Below are 21,471 nucleotides of genomic sequence, written 5' to 3' on the forward strand. Positions count from 1 at the left end.
TTTTATCTAATCGCCGAAATAGTAATACTATACTTTATCCCTTTTGGCGAAATGTGCCGTTTTGAATCCAAAATAGGTAGTTTGTGTGATTCGTGTAGATCTGCATTCAAAATATTGTAGTGGTATGGGGGGTCTGGGACCCGGAGTAATCTGCGGCCGCGAGCTGTTATGTGCCATCATGCCATTTCAGTGGTACCGCTGAGAAAGAGTCATTATTTTGGTCATGGAAAATCAGGTAAAGGTCAGGGAGATGTCATGGAAAAGTCATTGAAAGTCATTGGTGAAAAAGTGTATGAACCCTGGATACTGTACCTGTCGCTGTGTCTAAAAGTTTATTTTTTAAATGATTTTGTGCGCAGCTGTCGACTGTTGTCAGCGTGGTCCAGCAGTCGGAGCTGACCCACTCTGTCGCCACGACCGTTACCAAGGTGACAACAAGGGAGAAGATTTCAGCTGTGCGCCAGACCCGTGAGTCACCGCCACCACAGAAGAAGAGACAAGTTGTGGTGGATTCTGAACTTAGGAAAAGGTGAGGAGGTCATCTTTGAATTATTATTATCAGTACCACACCATATCAAGCTTCTTTCCTAACTTGTGGTAAATGTTCAGTTTCATGCACCCCTTTCTGCTGTCTTATCTCAGCAGGTAGGTGATGAAATGCTGCACAAACTGATGATGATATGTGATAGTGATACAATTGAAATAAACCTTTGATAGCAGTAAAGTAGGAGATGGAAATCCTCTTACGACATGTAGACAGTAGAGAGACCTTAGAGGAGGAATGCACTGCAGTGGTGGAGAGTACATTAACTAAGTACTGTGCTTTAATACAGCAACTTTAAACGTCTTCTGAACAACATTAATAAACCTGATGATGTCATCGTGATGTCATCAGGGTTACAATTAAGTACCCACAGTACTCTCCGAAGTGAAGGAGGTGAATACTTCTCCACCACTGCTGTTATTTTATTTTAAAGTGATTACATAGATGACTTTAAAATGATGTGTTCTAGGAAATGTCAAGTACCCACATTAGAATACAATTCCCTTTTCAATTAAACAATATCATACTGTTTGTATCATGTTTGTTTAAATGTGTCTATTATTGTTTTCAATATTGTTCATATAATAATTATGATTATTATACCAAAAGTGTTGAGTGTATAATTACATACAGGTGCATCTCAATAAATTAGAATATCGTGGAGAAGTTAATTTATTTCATTAATTCAATTCAAAAAGTGAAACTCGTATATTATATGGATTCATTACACACAAAGAGAAATATTTCAAGGCTTTATTTGTTTTAATCTTGATGATTACGGCTTACAGCTAATGAAAACCCCAAAATCAGTATCTCAGAAAACTAGAATATTACATAAGACCAATAAAAAAAAGGATTTTTAATACAGAAATGTCGGCCTTCTGAAAAGTATGTTCATGTGTATGCACTCAGTACTTGGTTGGGCCTCGTTTTGCATGAATGACTGCATCAATGCGGCGTGGCATGGAGGCGATCAGCCTGTGGCTCTGCTGAGGTGTGATGGAAGCCCAGGTTGCTTTGATAGCAGCCTTCAGCTCGTCTGCATTGTTGGCTCTCGTGTCTCTCATCTTCCTCTTGACAATATACCCATAGATTCTCTATATCAGGGGTGTCAAACTCAATTTCATCGCGGGCCACATTTGCATAAAGGTTGCACTCAAAGGGCCGGTTGTAACTATATAAATATATAATATATATATAAAATAATGTGTTATATTACATTATTGCCTCTGAATTGGATTAGTATCGGATAGGATAATAACTTAGTCATTAACTACGTCTGAAAGCAGAAGTCTCTTCAGTGTGCATGTCACAAAACAAGATGCATTGTGGGACATGTCGTTTATGGGCAACCTGCTTCTGTAAAGTGGCATGTAACCGTATAATAAACGTATTATATTCTTTGCAAGCTCTTGCGGGGCCACATAAAATGAAGTCGCGGGCCGGATTTGGCCCCCAGGCCTTGAGTTTGACACCCCTGCTCTATAGGGTTCAGGTCAGGCCAGTTTGCTGGCCAATCAAGCACAGTATCTCCATGGTCACTAAACCAGGTCTTAGTACTTTTGGCAGTGTGCGCAGGTGCCAAGTCCTGCTGGAAAATGAAATCAGCATCTCCATAAAGCTTGTCAGAAGAAGGAAGCATGAAGTGCCCTAAAATGTCCTGGTAGATGGCTGCGTTGATTTTGGACTTGAGAGAACACAGTAGAGTAGACCAACACCAGCAGATGACATGGCTCCCCAAATCATCACTGACTGTGGAAACTTCACACTGGACTTCAAGCAGCTTGGATTGTGTCCAGACTCTGGGGCCTTGATTTCCAAATGAAATGCAAATGAAATGCAAAATGTACTTTCATCTGAAAAGAGGACTTTGGACCACTGAGCAATAGACCATGTCTTGTTCTCCTTAGCCCCACATGTTGTAATGGCCTTTGCTTGACAATCCTCTCAAGGCTGCGATTATCACTGTTGCTTGTGTACCTTTTCCTACCACGCTTTTCCCTTCCACTCAACTTTCTATGGATATGCTTGGATACAACACTCTGTGAACAGCCAGCTTCTTTAGCAATGACCTTTTGAGGCTTACCCTCACCGGGAGTCTACAATATTAAACTTTTTCACAATATTCTAATTTTCTGGGATACTCATTTTGGGGTTTTCATTAGCTGTAAGGCGTAATCATCAAGATTAAAACAAATAAAGGCTTGAAATATTTCTTTTTGTGTGTAATGAATCCATATAATATACGAGTTTCACTTTTTTAATTTTTCCACAATATTCTAATTTATTGAGATGCACCTGTATATATTTATATATATTTTTTATTTTATTTGTATTTGCAGTTTTCACTTCTAAATTATGTAAACTATTTTTTTTTTAATGTTTTGTTGGTTTCATTAACTTGGAATGTAAAGGGCACAAAACACAAACTGAAACTACTTGCTCATTTATTCAATATGTGTTCTTCTTGATGTAAATACGTGTTAAAGACATATGTACTAAATGACCAAGTCCATGCCCGTGTGTGTGTCCTCAGGTTTGACGTGGACTTCACAGAGTTGCACAGCTACATGACCCGAGGAGAGGCCATCCTGCAGAGCCCCGAGTGCTCCGTGTCACGCAAAGACGGCAGCATCCAGGAGCTGTACGACAAAGTGCTGGTGAATACACGCCACTACCTTCATATTTAGCACACAGGCAATAGAGTATTATTGTTCTTCTCATCTAAATCTCAACATCAAATATTTGTCTTAACTACCCCTTTTAAGTATTTTTTTTTTTTCAGTCTTTATTTCGAACAGATTAAAAAATAACATAAGTTGTTTGCAATATTGTTATTTTGCCACTAAAATGCAGCAAAAACCTACACATATCCGTTGTTGACCCATGCAATGCTGAGGTTGTCCTAAATGTCAGAGCAGAATGAGGTTAGAGGTCGATGCTGCACGAGCTCTCGCTCTTTGGAAGAAATAGCCTGTTGAATTGGACATTGATTTTCTTATTCTGTGTATTCAATAATAATTCTCCTGGTACCTGGTACTTTTTCTCTCGCTGCCTCTCCGTGTCTGTCTTCTGTCCTTTAACTTCCTATCTCTCTTTGCCACAGGCGATAGAGCGAGAGCGGCCGGAGAAGTTCCGGAAGCTTCAGGAAGCCACGCGCACGGCGCAGACCCTGGTCGAGCAGGGTAACTCTCCCTCTCACACACACTCATTCCCATGCATGCACACACACACGCCCTGTCTGTCCCCATGGCAACGCCTCCACCTGTCCCACCCTCTCCCCTTGTCGCCATAGAAACGCTGATAGAGAGAGGAAGAGACAGAAAGAGAGGGATGCTTCTCTTTGTGTCCTCTCCTCTGTCCTTGTGTTATTGTTGGGGCATCTGAAAGCAGAAACACTCCATTTATACTTTTCACTTTCACTGCTGTAAACACTGGACAGCGCTCAACTTGTGTGTGTGTGTGTGTGTGTGTGTGTGTGTGTGTGTGTGTGTGTGTGTGTGTGTGTGTGTGTGTGTGTGTGTGTGTGTGTGTGTGTGTGTGTGTGTGTGTGTGTGTGTGTGTGTGTGTGTGTGTGTGTGTGTGTGTGTGTGTGTGTGTGTGTGTGTGTGTGTGTGTGTGTGTGTGTGTGTGTGTGTGTGTGTGTGTGTGTGTGTGTGTGTGTGTGTGTGTGTGTGTGTGTGTGTGTGTGTGTGTGTGTGTGTGGCCAGCATCCACAAACGTTGTACATGTAAATGGAAGCTAGTATAGGTAGGATTACTGGAAGGAGCAGCAATCTGGAGACCTGCGAGCCAGGTCCAATTATACTCAGTCTGCCCTTTGAGAGGCCGGATTGTGAATCCATCTTTGTACAACTTTAGGATTTATTTCCCACCTCCTGCAACCTCTTGGAGGTTTTCATGTTGCCGGGCATTGGACTTTTACACTTAAATTGGCCATTTACATCACACAAATGTTGCCAGTGAGTGTGAATGCACCATGAGAGAGTGAGTCCCGGTGTTCAGGGGGCATAAACACAGACTTTGTGAGCAGAATATTGATGGCTCGCCTCACCTCTCCTACAGATGACATTCACCAGGAGAGCGTGTGTTCATTTCATGTCTGTCCCCTACAGAGACACCAATCATAACCATGTGAACTGTGAAGCATGTATCACTGAGTATGTGTGTGATATGTCCCCGTCCCCCCCTCCAGAGGGAATGCGTGCTGATGACATTGCCCAGGCAGCGGAGCAGCTGAACCAGCGCTGGGTGGGGTTCTGTGCCCTGTTGGCAGACAAGCTGGCATGGCTGGCTTACCAGACAAAGGTACACACACACACACACACACACACACACACACACACACACACACACACACACACACACACACACACACACACACACACACACACACACACCCGCACACACACACACACAGACACACACACACACACACACGCACACTCGTCATGTCCACTCACATGTCATCACGCACTTTGTTTCAATCAACTTCAGAAAGTGAGGAGAATCTGCACTCACATTCTTTAAAGCATGCAGGTATTACAATGATAATCCAATTAGGGATTTTTTAAAGCTATATTATTTTGATCTCACTTACATCATCAAATGTGTTCATATTTCTGTGAAAAATAGTTGAGAAATAGTTTTAAAATTCCATTTGCAATTCATATTATCTTCAAAACACTGGTTTCTTCATTTCTTCTGCTTTAATGAACACAACATTATACTGTGGACCGTCATTTGTCAGCTTTTTCTCAATTTGTAGACAGGAAGCACCAACAAGTGTCACTACTGTATATAGCCATATTTTTCTTTCTCTATTTGAAGCATATGGTGCCCACAGTATTTCCTCTGAAGTTGTCCATAGGCAATGAATAGCAAATATGTACTTTGCATATAATTTAGACAACACAATTGCTACCCAGGCACGCTACACAGCATGAATTTAAATGCGACGTGACTCACTCTCACATCATCGCAGGTGCGGAAAGAGTTGGTCACTTTGACTTATGATGCCGCTCTACTGCAAAACAGACGTTGTGTGGGAGTTTACCTGAGGCGTATTTCTCTTTTAGTTAACATGTTGCTGTGTGTGTGTCCTGCAGGTGCTGGCCTTCTACAGCCTGTTCGAGCAGTGTGAGCAGGCGGTGGACACCAGTGAGTGCTGGCTCAAAGTGCAGGCGTCCCCAGCCTCTGAACCAGAACCTCTCAAAGTACAGCTGGACCGGTGCAGGGTGAGTGGAAGAAAGTGGTCTCAACCCAAATTGACTTCAAAATGACCCCGATAATCTGTAATTAGCAAACACTGATAAACATCACACACAATTTCCTTTTTTGTTTGTTTGGTTTTTTCATTTTGTCTTCATACCATATCTTTACTTGGTTGGCAATGACAATCCTCCAACAGGCTCCTAGGATCCTCCAACAACGCAACATAAACATACCTAAGAAATAAGACGATGAAAATAGTGCAAGAAGAAACAGAAATAAAAGTTGTTGGAATCGTTCTTCCAAGATTATGAGGAAAACCATCTGATATGTTATCCCTCTGAATACTACGAGAACGTAGCTGAAGCTAGCCTGGCTCCTCAAAAACGGCAGATTAATGAACCATAATCGTGTAGTAAATGTAAATGTGCTGGACACTTTTTTAAACTTTAGACTGAGACGGGCTTGCTGTTTTCCCTTCTCGTTGTTATGCTCGGCTAAGCTCATTGTTCTCATGGCTCTACCTTTGTACGGATTTGAGGATTGACTGTGGTATCGATTTCCCAGCTAACTGAGGCCTCCCCAAGGGACCACGGTTAGGGGGGGGGATGCAGAGGGGCACATGTGTGTCATGTCAAAAGACTCATTCTGAACTACACTAAGATATAGAAATGAACCAATGTCGCAGATTGCAAATAACTTGCCTGGGAATGACGAGGCTTTACGCTTTCTTCAGAATCAAAGCAATCCATGGATAGTTATCAGAAATCCACTACTCTTATTATACTTTTAATGGGGACAATTTTTGCAGTTTCAGGGGAAGTCCAGACTCTGAAAAGCCCTGTTTTTAACCTGTGTGTTTCGTTCATTTAGAACATCCAAACAACAGGAGAAGAGAGGTGACAAGCTGTTCTGGGGAACATTCTTTTAAAAGGAGATATAAGAAGAGGGGAGGCATAATTAAAGTGAACGAGAGGACCCAAACGAAGGTATAGAGGAGTAAATACCACAGACATACGAGAGCAATAAGAATGGAGATTGATTAAGAATGAATTAAAAGGGAGAAGCAAGGAGAAAATAAGACATGGAGCGCTGGAGTTCGATTTTTCTTGGAAGATGTGTCAGACCAATTCACACAAACAAGCTTTCCCTCAGAAGTGCGCCCACACATTTCCACTTCACACACACACACGGTGAACACACACTCACACATGAAAACTTTCTGTGTTCATATCTCCGTATTAAACAGGAAAGACTTCAGCAAAAAGTATTTATTCAAATGTGTGAAACAACCTTCCCCCTGGCAAACTGTCAGCTTATGAAAACATAGACTCTGCTGAGGTTATGAATGCTTGTGTTTTCGAACATTATTCATGAAGTGGAGCGTGGCTTTAGGCTGGAGTTTAAGTTACTCAGCTGCATTCAAAGCCAGCCCAGTACAGTTTAGAGAGTATTACCTGCCCTAACTGCTGCATCCCTACTGATACTTCTTACTTGTTGTGATCCAAACAAGACACTAAATGTTGATTAATGTGCTACTGGAAAGAAACCCCAACAAATACACTTTTTCTGCTTGTTTGAGTAATCACATAGTAGTTTGTGTTTTTAGGAACTTTTCAATTTCCCTTTCATTTCCTCTCATGGGTTTAAAAAGATGAATTGGTTTTTTTCCGATGGATTTTTTATTCGGAATATTGGTGTTTCAAGACAATTCAGAACATCAGAACAATAGGCAGGCCCCTCATTGCAGAGGGTTAGAGGAGGCACTGATATTAGCATGCTTTTGTTTTAAGTCTGGAAGCAGGGGGGTCACCTGGCTCTGTCCAAAGTTTAAACAAAATCATCCAACCAGCACCTCAAAATGTGATTTATTACTCACTTGCTGGACATATTTTTGTTCTACTTAGCAAACAGATTTTACAAACAAACTGGGTGTACTGGACCCAATGTTTCCTTTCAGAACAGGCTCTCTGATCCGGAAACGTTGAGTCGTTTCTCCTGGAAGCTGATGGACCTTAAAGGTTAACAGAAAGTTCCCTGATCTGAAATAACATCCTGCTAAGCTCTGATAAAGGTTCAAGATATCAGTCGTTTACTGAGCGGCTACAAAGACTCAGACCTGCTCTTCTAATGCCAGGTTTACTGATAGCACCACTCTATAACTGTTATCAGCAGCTGATCACTTTTTATTGTAGCAGTACGGAAAAGAACCATGGAGCTTTCCTCTTAACCTCCATGGTAACAAGCCCCTCTGTCCTGACAGGAGGAGGTGGCTCGCCTGGCCTCGCTGCAGCCTCAGGTGGATCTTCTGGAGAAGCACCTGAAGGAGGAGAAGGAAGGGGACAAGGACCCTTCAGCTTTCCTTGACGCTGACATCAGTGCCTTCAAAGTGCACTACCGGCAGGTGCTGGAGGACCTGAGGGCCAGAGAGAGGCAGCTGCAGCTGGGTAAGAGAGTGCAGAGTTAACCGTTGCTACTACGCCTGGTGATCCCTGCCTGATAGTGAACTCTCTATTTGAGGAGTAGGTAGGTCAATTCTAGTAATAATAGGAAAGGAATCAAGAGCAAGACCATTTAAAAATGCATGTACTAACACCATCCACTTATTTTTACTCTGTTTAAAATGAGTTATAGTTGACCTCGTGTGGAGGTGTTCTGTGTAAGGTTTTACAGACGTTGCTTTATGCCGTTTTTATGGTAAATTACATTGTGATTTACCTAAGGCCCCCTCTGAGGACCTCCACACCCCGACAGCTCCCACCGGATCATGCAGCAAAGCAATCTACATTCTCCCGTCAAATAAAACAAGGAAAGTGTCACTTAGACTCTCTAGTTTTCTGTCATCCTGACTTGAAACACGTTGAAGTTAAATGTCTCAAAGCCAATTTTACCACTGATTTACAAGTGGAGTGACTCATGTGTGAACAGTCTGCTCGCACTCACCCGTGTGGTTACACCTTCTCACCTGTCTGCATGCTGAGTCATTGGTTCCTATTTGTAGTGCTACTCTCACGGTGTTAAGATGCTCCCTGTGAAAACATTGACAATTAGACGTAATGAGATAGAAACATGAGCTGAAAGCATCGCCCACCAAGAACACAATAACCAAATGAGACAGACAAAACAAGAGCGCACAGCTATTTATAATCATGGGGAGTACAATGAGTGAAAAGAAGGAGAAAACTAAAAGAATAGTCACTGAGGAAATGAAGAAAGAAGAAGGAAGAGGGAGGAGGAAGAATAGAGGAAGATGCTGACAGTCTGCTTTTTTACTCAGTCAGACATCTTCTTCCACACTCTGCACTTTTATACATATCCAATACACATATTTAACCACTCACACGTGGATAGATATAGCAAGATGAATGATATAGATTTAAATTCAGTTCAGAAGCAAATAGAAAATAATTGACCTTAAAGAATGCCACAAAAACTACTTTCTCCTATAGACTCAAGTCAGCACATTTGAGATCAAATCATGGAAGCTTTTTAAGAAGGAAAAGCAAAGTTGACCAGAAAGAATTGCCGTTTGCAGCGCTCCAACAACGCCGACAGCCTCTCTGACATATCTCTCTGTGTGCCTCTAGTTTTGGAGAGCTTGCCCCCGGCTCGTTACAAGGAAACTATAGCCACACTGTTGGCATGGCTACAACAGTGCGAGGCCAAGCTGTCCATCCCATCCACGTCGGTTACAGAGTATCCTGTGATGGAACAGAGACTTACGGACGTTCAGGTGAACACACACACTCACACTCTGTCTGCAGATCATGTGTTAGCATCTGGACTTAGAATAATAACAGCTGTGCTTTAAATTCAGCATGAACAAACATTACTATGGGCTGTTAACTGTATTATTATGTACATAGTTACTCATTTATCTCCATTGAGCTGTAGTGGTTGTGTTGCAGCTGAAAGGGAAAGCATATCGAGCTCCAATTTATTCTCCATTAAGGAGCTAGATGCATCAAACTGAGAAAGTGTTTGCATTTATTCAGCTTTTGCTTAAAGAAAACAAACAACTTAAACCAGCATGAAGCGCTTAGCCTTACTCACCACGGTTTTACTGACCAACTTCTTTTTGATCGTACACTTCAACATGTCAATACTTACCAACTTCGTTCAGATTTTACTTTTCAATGTGTAACTTCTGCTATACACAACAGAACAGTGCTTAACGTATAAGAGACTGAGACTTATTTGACCTCAAAAGACCCTGATGAGCCAAAGGTCGTCATTTTCCAGCCTATGGGTGACGATTGTCGCCATCGGTTTTTCTCAATATTTTCCCGTGTTCTCGCACTGTTGCTGAGATAAATCGCCCTGATTGGCTGTTCAGCTGAAGGGAATTGTTTGTGCAAGCTGGTTGTTAGCTGTAGCCCTGCAATGTATTAATTTATTTGGCAAGATGTAGGCGACGTGAGTTGCTTACGTCTCCAATCCTCCACTTTGTCAGTTTGGTGTTTCTGGGCTTTTATACAACTGACATTTCAACTGAATGTATTTTCTAATCTTGCACTCTATGAATGAAGTTCATCGTTTTTCACCCTTTATCTCAATTTTCATGTGAACTGCATTCATCTCATACTTTCAAGTTATACTTTAAATTAGAGTTCAACTCCATTCATCACTGACTGTCCATCTCACAGTTTATTTCATTTTTCATCTCAAACCTTTATTTACCCAGGTGTATCCCTGGGTACACCTGGGTCATTGATCATTGATCATTGATCTCTTTTCCAAGGGAGACCTGCTCAAGTAGTTCCACATGAAACATAAAAACATAAACAGAACAACAAAAAGGACATCTTACAGCATCATTACAGGGTTTACAATTTACATAACTATCCACATAAACAGGTACCAACAGCTTCCGATTGAGTAGCATCCAACCGAGCTTTAAAAACAGTTAGTGGCACCAGATTTCTCAGTTTCCATTTCGATTGCAGACTATTCCAAGACAGTGGAGCTGCGCATCTAAAAGCCATCTTCCCTAAGACAGTCGGCACATTTAATAAAACCACAGCATGCGATCTCAGGCAGTAGCCACTTACAATTCTCCGTGAGATCAGGGAGCAGATATAGGATGGAAGTTTCCCTAACATGGCTTTGTATATAAAAATGTACCAGTGGCTGAGCCTCCGTACAGTTAGCGAAGGCAAACCTTGCATACAGGGTACAGTGATGGGTTAATGCTTTACATCTCAGTTTAACTGCTTTCACCCATAATCCTTCAATGAGATACAACTGCTATGTGTTTTCACATCGACTGACATTTATACTCTTACTCCTCAAATCATGCTTCAACTACTTTCAGATATTACACATTTAAACTACCAATTTCAGCGGTTCCCAACCCCCGGGCTGCGGAGGTGTTACTGCCGGGCCGCAAAATAGCTGTGAGTTTATCGTAATATTTGCAGAATTATAAATATATAAAAATATTTTATCATAATATTTTTTCAAAAAGTGTTTAATTTTCCCACCTATACCAGTCATGTTATTTAATCCAGTCGCCTAGTTAATCTTTCACCAGAAAACTGTTGAAAATGGCTTTTATGTTGTTCCGAGGGATTCGGCGGCTCAGCCTCTTGTGCGCACGAGAAAGTTACCGGTGCCAGAGTTCCCGTTAGAATATTTTTTTGCCGGTCAACGGTCTTTGTTATTTATTGAGCTTTAAAACAAATTGATATGATTCGATATTAAACTAATTATAGTAGATTAATTAACTATTCAAACGTGTACAGCAATTTACAATAACACGGGAATAATACACGGAGCGCTCTCTCCTTCTCCTGACAGCCCGTCAGTATCATGCAGCTCGCGGATCAGTAATGAGCGACCCGACAGTGAAACTAAACATATCTATAATGTTGCGCCCAGGCCTAGGGAAGCCTAGGCGCAACACAAAGTGTGCACTCTCTCCTCTTTTCCCACTCCCAAGAACATAGACAATGAGACGGTGAATGCTGTTTGGTATATTTAATTACCAAAGTTTTCTTTTTAACAAATAAGTGCAACAACCCACAAAAGAAACAAATCTCTGAACACAAAAATCTTGCCTAACAAATAAGAAAATAAACATTCAGGACTCTTTCCTACACTGACGTAAAAACAGGAGAGAACGAGAACCAACCAAAAGGAAAAGGGTTTCACACTTTCACGTAGACTTACGGCATGTCCAACAAGGACGGGTTAAAGTTATGTCTATCCTTTCAAGTTTTACAATATATTCAAGGACAGAAGTACAAAAGGACAGATACAAACATGCAACGGTTGGGAGCAGGAGAAGCTGAGTCAGAGAGAGGGCAGAGTGACGGCATGGCTGCAGCCTGAACGCCTCATAAATCACGCTATCCTCCACGTTCGTTGCAATGTTTTTTTAAGGAGTTGGTTTGGATAAAACCTATTTTTTTTTAAAACCTATTTTTTGCAGACGATGTTTCTCCACCTGTTCTTTGCTCTTTCCTCTTTAGACTAGGACAGGCGCCGATGAGGTGTCCTTGCTCACGGCAGTAATAGCACTCCCTATTATCAGCTGTTTCGGTGCTACCACGGGGAGGAGATGTTACCCGTCTGTCACTTGCCACAGGCTCACGGCAAACTGGAAGACAAAAAGCATTTTTATGAGTTAACACAAATTCATCTGCCAGTACCGCGGCAGCAGCAAGCGACACAACTTTCTGCTCATTTAAATAGGTGACAATTCTTTCCGGCAGTTGATTCTTAAAGTCTTCCAAAAGACTGAGCTCACGCATGTCCTCCCTGGATGTGACTTTGCTGGCTTGACGCCACCTATCAAAAGGCCACCTTTTCCTCTCGCAAACTCTACATAGGTCTGGTTGACATTTTTCTTACCATTGCTAAATTGTTGTCTGTATGCCTCCGGTACCAATTCATACGCTCGAAGGACTGTGGTTTTTATTATATCATAGTCGAGGCTCTCCTCAATAGTCAGGGCATTACAGACTTCCTGACCCACCAATTTGCAATGCAACAACAGAGGCCACTCTCTTTGGCCACTGCAGCATAATAGCGATGCGTTCAAAAGCACTAAAGTACGTGTCTACCTCTGACTCTCTGAAAGGTGGGACTAATGTAATGTGCCTACTCACATCAAAACTACCATGGGGATTTGTGTGTGATCTATGGGTAGGTGTTGGACTGGATGGTAGAGCGACTCCCCGCTCCATCTCCAGAACTTTTACCCTTAGGTGCATGGCTTCCACCTCCAACTCCTTGTGTCTCAGCTCTACCTCCCTGATGCGCAGAGTCAGCTGTCGCTCCTCTACAGACAGGCAGGCCTTGGAGTGGGGTGGAAAAACCTGCCAGATCATCCACTTCACCAGTTTTTCACACAGGAGTTCTTTTAATTCCTGCTTTTTGGCATTTATAGGCACAAATACATCGTAAGACTGGGCAATTAACACCACATCTGCTCTTGTGCAGTCATCTAAACTCTGAATGGAAGGTTCTGTAGTAAACAACTCCAATTTACTTTCCATTTTAAATTTCAAACAGAAAAACTGTCAACCAGAGATCCAGAATGTACAAGAAAAAAAATATATAGACAGCAATGCTTACCCGACACGACGGGAAAAAACGGAAGGACCGGACGGACGAGCCCCCAATTATGTTACGCCCAGGCCTAGGGAAACCTAGGCGCAACACAAAGTGTGCACTCTCCTCTTTTCCCACTCCCAAGAACATAGCCAATGAGACAGTGAATGCCGTTTGGTCAATTTAATTACCAAAGTTTTCTTTTTAACAAATAAGTGCAACAACCCACAAAAGAAACAAATCTCTGAACACAAAAATCTTGCCTAACAAATTAAAAAATAAACATACAGGACTCTTTCCTACACTGACGTAAAAACAGGAGAGAACGAGAACCAACCAAAAGGAAAAGGGTTTCACACTTTCACGTAGACTTACGGCGTGTCCAACAAGGACGGGTTAAAGTTATGTCTATCCTTTCAAGTTTTACAACATATTCAAGGACAGAAGTACAAAAGGACAGATACAAACATGCAACGGTTGGGAGCAGGAGAAGCTGAGTCGGAGAGAGGGCAGAGTGACGGCATGGCTGCAGCTTAAATGCTCCCCTCTTCTTCAGGTGGACCAATCAGCCTGTTGAAGGTAGCTAATCAGCTAACGGGCACCACCTGCTTGCTCACACACACACACACACACACACACACACACACACACACACACACACACACACACACACACACACCCTGGGGACTCCTTCATAATGCGCCTTCTCCTCGTTTTCCCAGCATTCACTGGATTATCCGTAAATCATACAAACAAAACCAAAACGTTGATTTATCTGTTTTCCCGTTCTGGTTTTAAAAACTGAAAAACCAAAAAACGGCACCGGTTCTTTTGTAAACGTTAATATGTTTTGGATGCATATTGTTCTAGTATTTGTTCAGGCTGTTACATACAATTAGCCTCTGTTGCTACCTGCTGGTGGAGAGTAAATATTAAAATCAGTTAAAATTGAGAACCGGTTCACGATTTTTTTTTTTAATGTATCTGCCGGTCCTTGGCTGAATAAAGGTTGGGAACCCCTGCTCTAACTCACAGCTCAACTTTTTAGTTTTGTATTTCTTCAACTGCTCAAACTCAGAAAAGCTCAACCCGTTAAGATATTTGAGATGATCAGTTAACATGTGATGTAGTTGAGTGAAGGTTGGCATAACGGCAGCCCACTATCTGGTATGAATCACAGGTAATCATGCTGTTTTGTGGCTATTCTATAATCCCATCATCCACTAGGAGTCAACAGTGGTGTTGGCTCTATCGTGCTGTGGGCCTGTGTAACAGTGTAATCAGTTGTTTACGAGCTGTAAAGTTATACGGCCGCTGGCGATGCCAAACTGCCAAAGCAGCAGTCTTTTAAAGGATGCTTTTCTGCGTCTCTTTGAGGATAAAGGAGGCAGAGAAAGCAGATGAAATGCACCATTAACCAAGATGCTGATTCATAGCCACAACCTGAATCTGATACACAGGGGCATCCCTAAATCACTGCTGTAAACATTAAACCCTTTGCCAAAGTGTCCTTTAAAAAAGACTAAGTGTAAATAGCAGCGGAGTTTTTTAGGAAGCACATTACAGATTATACATATTTCTCCTAAATTGTGGTTTCTGGAAGGCCACTCGAATGCACAAATCTCCTACTATGGCTGTTTCCACAAGTGGAAAATAATGTGTGTATGCCCCTGGGCTCTACTTTGGCCCATTCTTCAACTTTCCAGCAAGTTTCATGAATATAGAGCCACTAGTTGTTCTTTTGACAACGATATTAGTACAACGAAACGGCGCTGTTGTATGAGAGACCAGCTTCGCCTGCTTGGATCTATCATCTGTTTGTGCTACTTTAAACATGTTGACATAAGACACTGGTGCTCAGAGAAAGGCGGTACTGTATGTGGACCTTTTTATCTGAGTGATATCCCATAGTTAACATATTTTCTCTAAATTATTTCCGTTCCCAAAATCCACTTTTAAGAATGAAAACATCTTGTATAAGTACCAAGAAGCTAACACAATCCTCCTTAAAGCCATTAATATACAAACTATATATATAAGTCACTTCTTAAATGTAAATCCTGCTGCAGTTTCACTTCTGTGCGCTGTAGTCTGTATTTACAAAGCAGCAGCAAGCTAAAATCAATTTCAGTGCAAATGTGTGATTTTGTGGAGCCAGACTTCCATCTGCTTAACATGCAGAGAGCAGGTCTGCTGTGCGTGCGTGCGTGCGTGCGTGTGTGTGTGTGTGTGTGTGTGTGTGTGTGTGTGTGTGTGTGTGTGTGTCTACAACTCTGCAATTATGAGAAGTGGGTGAGAAAATCCCAGGAGAGCAAATCAGTGTCTCTGTTTAGCACAGTTTCTGTCAACACGCAAACACCAGTGAGTCAGAATGCTTACAGTAAAAGGTGCGTACACACACACACACACACACACACACACACACACACACACACACACACACACACACACACACACACACACATATTCATAATTGTGTCAGTGTTTATCGGTATTTCCATTCAAACACACACTTTTTAGTTGTTTTAGAAGGGTTGGTTTGTATCTTGTGTGTGTGTGTGTGTGTGTGTGTGTGTGTGTGTGTGTGTGTGTGTGTGTGTGTGTGTGTGTGTGTGTGTGTGTGTGTGTGTGTGTGTGTGTGTGTGTGTGTGTGTGTGTGTGTGCCCCCTCTTTAAACTTGATAATGGTCTTGTGTCATAGCAGGGAGATGAAGCCTTGTATCGGAGATTAATTAAAGTTGATTGTAGATAATAATTAGGAATTCATTCTGCATACTGATGAGCTGTCATTAATGTTCACCACAACTCTTTCCCCTCTGCTCTGAGGCACTTCTGCGCGTGTGGTTGGAAGCGGTTCTTGTTTTACCCCGGTGGCGGTATCTCCCCTCGCACTATTTCATTAAAATAATGAGTTGGGAACTTTGCTAGAGTCCTGACCTCGTGTTTCAAAATACAAAACTATAGAAGATAATGGTTGAAGTGAGTGACAGATGATTATTAATATCCTCCACAGCTACTGGTAGATATTATTAAAGACCTTAAAGCAGCATTAAATCACGACCTATAATCAGGCGTCAATACATCTGATGAATGATTTTGCTGTAGCGATGTATGGATCAGTAAGTAGGGGTGGACTGCACAGATACAGTTGCAAGAAACCCTTTGGAATGACCTGGATTTCTGCATAAGTTGGTCATAAAATGTGTTCTGATCTTCATCTAAGTCACAACAACAGACACACACAGTCTGCTTAAACTAATACCACACAAACAATGATATGTTTTCATGTTGTTATTGAACACACCATGTAAACATTCACAGTGCAGGGTGGAAACAGTATGTGAGCCCCTAGGCTAAAGACTTCAGACTTCAAGAGCTAATTGGAGTCAGGAGTCAGCCAGCCTGGAGTCCCATCAATGAGACCAGAGTGGAGGTGTTGGTTAAAGCTGCCCTGCCCTATAACAAATACACACCCGTTTGAATTTGCTATTCTTAAGAAGCATTGCCAGATGTGAACCATGCCTCGCTCAGAAGAGCTCTCAGAAGACCTACCATTAGGAATTGTTGACTTGCATAAAGCTGGAAAGGGTTCCAGAAGTATCTCTGAAAGCCTTGATGGTCATCAGTCCACGGTGAGACTCTATAAATGGAGAAAGTTCAGCACTGTTGCTGCTCTCCCTAGGAGGCCGTCCTGTAAAGATGACTGCAAGAGCACAGCGCAGCATGCTCAATGAGGTGAAGAAGAATCCTAGAGTGTCAGCGAGAGACTTAAAGAAATCTCTGGCACCGTTGGTGAAAGTGAAAATTGAAGTAAAGAAACAGGCTTATCCATGTGCTCTCAGATGGAGCTTGGTACAAGTTGAAAGAGAGAAGGAAAGAAAAGAAAAAGCCCTTTGAGCAGAAACTTTGAGTCTCTAATGCTTCCTTGCTTTGGCTTCAGTGTTGCAGCAGAAGGATTGTGGGTAAGCCATACTAACTGATGGATGTCCCGTCCAGGAGCTGAGCTAGAACTGAGCTAAACTAAGCCTCTGAGCCACCTCTGTGTGAACGAGGCTTTCTTCCCGAAATCTTCTGCCAGCTAGAGTTCACCGGGAATTCCCTCACCTCTCCACTTACCATTCATCCCGCGCTCAAAATCAAACAGTGTGAAAAGGCTTTCATTACAAAATGTTAACAGTGGCAGCCTCATATCCTCTCATGCTCGTCATCCCTCACTCTCCCATTTCCCCCCCGCTCAATAAATACTGAGTAATGTTACGGGCAAGCTTTTGAATCGACTCTTTTTCACCATGGCATTTACGCCACTTACGCTGGAACACGTGATGGATGGTAATTGGATAACTCGTTTATGGATATGGCTTCCCTCTGCCTTTGTTGATACATGTGTGTTTTAGTTATTCTGGACTGGAGGCTTTGGGCCGCATGTGAATTCTCTTTTTAGATTTGACCTCAGTGATTTTTTGTAATTCTAATTTTTTGACTTTTTATCGCTTCGGAATTCAGATTTAAATATCAGGATTTTGACTTTATTGTCAGGATACTACTTTCTTTCTCCGAATTCTGGCTTTAATCTTAGAATTCACTTAAGGTCAGATCCAAAATAAATTCACATGTGTCTCTAGTCCTCTTTTATAACGAGTACTTTCTCAATCTGAACTTCCATTGCCCCTCCTCATTATTCCTCTTTCTCTCCCCCCCCCAGGCCCTGCAGGTGGCTCTGGCTGAACACCAGGGGGAGGTGGACTACCTGACCGCCACTGTGGAGCAGGTGTTCCAGAAAGCACCAGCAGACATCAGCCAAAAGTAAGACATGGAAAATAAAGAGTGCTGTGTAATCTATTGAAGGAAAGGATTAAACGCAATTAAATGGGGCGATTTACTAGGAAAGTCGACTCTAAAAAACGACCGCTGCTGTAACGTGTAGTTGAATGAACCCAAATCAAAATTGTCGTAACCCCTGTGGAGTGTATCTGTTTATTTATTTTATTTGCACGTCTCCTTATTTATCTATGCATCCGTCTGCTTAGGCTCTGAGCAGGCATAAAAGCAAAGTCGATGCCCAATAAAAATGGTCTGAATATAAAAAAATAAAGTTGTGTAGAACTTGTAAAGCGTAGGTAAACATATATGCCATGTCACAAGCCAATTGTGAGCCTCTGTGATTTCCTGCAGGTATCGCATCGAGCTGGACGGCATCATGGCATGTTGGAAACGACTCGGCACGACGCTGACAGACAACGCCCAGAAACTCCAGGAGCTCATGGCCAAACTGTTGCAGTTTGAAGTGAGATTTATAACGGGGACCGCTATATGTTGCTTAGAAGTCAAGCTTACTAAGGTGAGATATCTTTAATCTCAATACTCGTTCTTGTCTCGCCGACAGAATGACGTTAAGACTCTTAAGAAGTGGATGGCAGATGTGGACGTGTTCCTGAACGAGGAATGGCCAGCACTGGGCGACTCTGAAGCTCTGGAGAAACAGCTGGAGCAGTGCACGGTGAGGAAATTATTTAGACCTTACTTCAAAGTCTTATTTCAACAGTTTCCCATTCCTGGCATCAGCTGCGTAAAGCCTGAGGTCCAAGCCTAACTTTAAAGGACAACGAATGACAAGGAAATATGGCAACGTTCTGAATATGTTGCATTCTGATTGGCTAGGCTTTGGTGAATGACATCCACACCATCCAACCCAGCGTCAACGGCATCAACGAAGTGGGTCTGTACCTAAAGAAAGAGGCCGAGCCACCCTACGCCGTCCACATCCAGAAGGAACTAGACGACCTCAACGCTCAGTGGGAGAACGTCTGCAACAGGTGCGGACCCTTCATCCAGAGGTCGTGTTTTCCTGCTTTATGTGTCCCGACACCGTTAAATGTTTTTCTTTACCTCCGTCTAGGCCTACGCCAAGAAGTCGGCCCTGAAAGGAGGCCTCGACAAGACCATGGCTCTGAGGAAGGAGATGCAGGAGATGCAGGAGTGGATCAACCAGGCGGAGGAGGACTACCTGGAGAGAGACTTCACGTACAAGACTCCTGAAGAGCTGCGCAAGGCTGTGGAGGAGCTCAAGGTGTGTGCACCGGACAGTAGCTTGCTGCTGCTGCTGTGACAGTAGTTCCAAGAGTAAATATCACATTTGTTTTAGTCTGAGAGTAATGATCAAGAGTTTAAAAGGGGCATTATGGTTTTGTTATATTCACTATTTCTTTGCAATTCATTCAAACTAAGATACAAAAAATGTTCTTGCACCATGGCTCATAAAGGAGGACTTGTCTGCTGAGTAAGCCTCAGAAAGGGCTGACTCAGTGATTTACATAGGGTCTTCATTCACAGTACAGACTCACATCTCACTGACCTTTCTGCACCTGCTTCTCCCTGTCCCTCTTCTCTGATCCTGGTTCATTCCTTATCGATAGCCCCCCGTCTGCCTGCCTCTCTTTTTATGGTGAAGAAACACACTTTTTTCGGTCTGTATTTCTTTCCCTCTCTCTGTATTCTTCCCTCACAGCTCCGAGTCTAACCCCCCTCTCCACTCTCTTTCTCTCCATAACTCAATTTCGTATCTAATTGCATAAATTCTAATCCCTCCCTCCCCCTCCCCCTCCCCCTTTCTGCTCCGAGCTAAAGGAAACTCCATTGGTGAATCTGTTCACTCGCTTCCTCTCCAAATCCCCCCCCCGCCTGGTTTGGGAAAGTATTAGCTTCATTCATTGATTCGTTGCCTAGGTTGTTCCCTCCGTCTGTCCCTGTCCCTTTACACTGTGGCTTTGTCTACTGCAGACACATTGATTCATCTGTGTGTGCATCCGTACCTCCTTCCATTAAGCCTCTCTGTCTCTCTCTGTCCTTCTTCCTTCTCTTGCTCTTTCATTGACCTCTAAAAGGTCCTTTTTGTAACAAGGCTTATCAATAAAGTGGTGCAGGAATGAGTCCTAAAACAGTCTTCTTTGGTTGGTTAGATGCCTGAAGTCATACGTCATCACTGCACCACTATGCCATTGGAATCAAGTGCTTTGAACAGACTGACATCCCTTACTCTGTCTTCCTCAGAGGGCCCAGGAAGAGGTCCACTCCAAGGAGCTGAAGGTCAAACTCCTGACTGACAGTGTCAACAGTTTCATCGCCAAGGCTCCCCCCACGGCCCATGATGCCTTGCGGTCTGAGTTGGACGTTTTGACGGCTAACTACCAGCGCCTGTGCAGCCGGCTGGATGGGAAATGTAAAACACTGGAGGTAAGAACTTTCTCTGTGATCATTTGGAAGTGTTTATCGGACATCCTCCCCGTGCTCAGGTAAAGACAAACTGGGAAAAGAGAAGGTGTGTGTCCATGTGTGTGTCAAGGCCAAGGCGGTAGGTAGTGTACAAAATACATCAGTGCCAGTGTGTGAACGTACTCCGTTGACTATAGATGAGCAGAGGCGAAGCGAGGTTAGCCGAGTAGAACCGTCTTAGGCTATCTTCTCGCATTGTGTACCTCTTGACTTAGTGTAAGCTTAATCAAAGTATAAAGGACATTTTAATGAACACAAGGCGGTTAGATGTTTCATATTCAGGCTTAAAGTGATGGGGATATGAGCTCGATAAATACTTGTTCTTCAGAAGAAGATATTCATTATGAAAACGGTGGAGAAGCCTGCTCTGTGGTCTGGAGGCAGACACCTCAGAGCAGATCGATAGTGCATGACAATATCACACCTTTGGTTTTAATAATTGACCTTCTCTTGTCTTTCATACTTTTCTTATTTACTTTTAATGTTCTTATTATTTATTAATATCCTTTTTTATTTTATTTGATCTTTTTATTGCCCCTTTGACAGACTTTGTGCTGTGTGAAGAAACGTGTGCCATTCGGAACCTATTTTTCAAATGAGCTTCATTTCACAATTAGAAAGCCGACTCAATCACTTCGCCAGACAGAGGCAACTGTTGCTCGTTTGCCGTCTGGAACAAACTCATCAAACATGTGGATGCTGAACAGATGTTGATGTGACGGCCTGCACCAACGCTGAAATGAAAATGAAACGCTGACGTGAAAATGAAAAATTGGTAGTCATGGGCTTTCAAATTTACGGGGGAAGTTCTCTCTTTCACCATCCGTCTTCTCCTGCACCGTTCATCTTCCCAAATGGCAACATGTTCATCTGTTTTCTTATGAATCAATTC

The 21,471-nt window shown here is 42.6% G+C and overlaps 1 protein-coding gene across 1 annotated transcript in view; it reads left to right on the forward strand.

Annotated features, from left to right (window-relative positions):
- Nucleotides 1-21,471, forward strand: part of dmd (dystrophin) — a 128,276-nt gene that overhangs the window by 38,650 nt on the left and 68,155 nt on the right. The window contains exons 17-29 of the mRNA XM_034099168.2: nucleotides 360-529; nucleotides 3,081-3,204; nucleotides 3,651-3,729; nucleotides 4,739-4,851; nucleotides 5,652-5,780; nucleotides 8,018-8,201; nucleotides 9,342-9,487; nucleotides 18,013-18,113; nucleotides 18,483-18,594; nucleotides 18,694-18,807; nucleotides 18,969-19,122; nucleotides 19,205-19,377; nucleotides 20,358-20,540. Of these exons, the coding sequence (XP_033955059.1) occupies nucleotides 360-529; nucleotides 3,081-3,204; nucleotides 3,651-3,729; nucleotides 4,739-4,851; nucleotides 5,652-5,780; nucleotides 8,018-8,201; nucleotides 9,342-9,487; nucleotides 18,013-18,113; nucleotides 18,483-18,594; nucleotides 18,694-18,807; nucleotides 18,969-19,122; nucleotides 19,205-19,377; nucleotides 20,358-20,540 (1,782 nt within the window). The remainder of the gene's footprint in view (nucleotides 1-359; nucleotides 530-3,080; nucleotides 3,205-3,650; nucleotides 3,730-4,738; nucleotides 4,852-5,651; nucleotides 5,781-8,017; nucleotides 8,202-9,341; nucleotides 9,488-18,012; nucleotides 18,114-18,482; nucleotides 18,595-18,693; nucleotides 18,808-18,968; nucleotides 19,123-19,204; nucleotides 19,378-20,357; nucleotides 20,541-21,471) is intronic.

This window comes from Pseudochaenichthys georgianus, chromosome 2 (genome assembly GCF_902827115.2).
Source record: "Pseudochaenichthys georgianus chromosome 2, fPseGeo1.2, whole genome shotgun sequence".
Taxonomy (NCBI): domain Eukaryota; kingdom Metazoa; phylum Chordata; class Actinopteri; order Perciformes; family Channichthyidae; genus Pseudochaenichthys; species Pseudochaenichthys georgianus.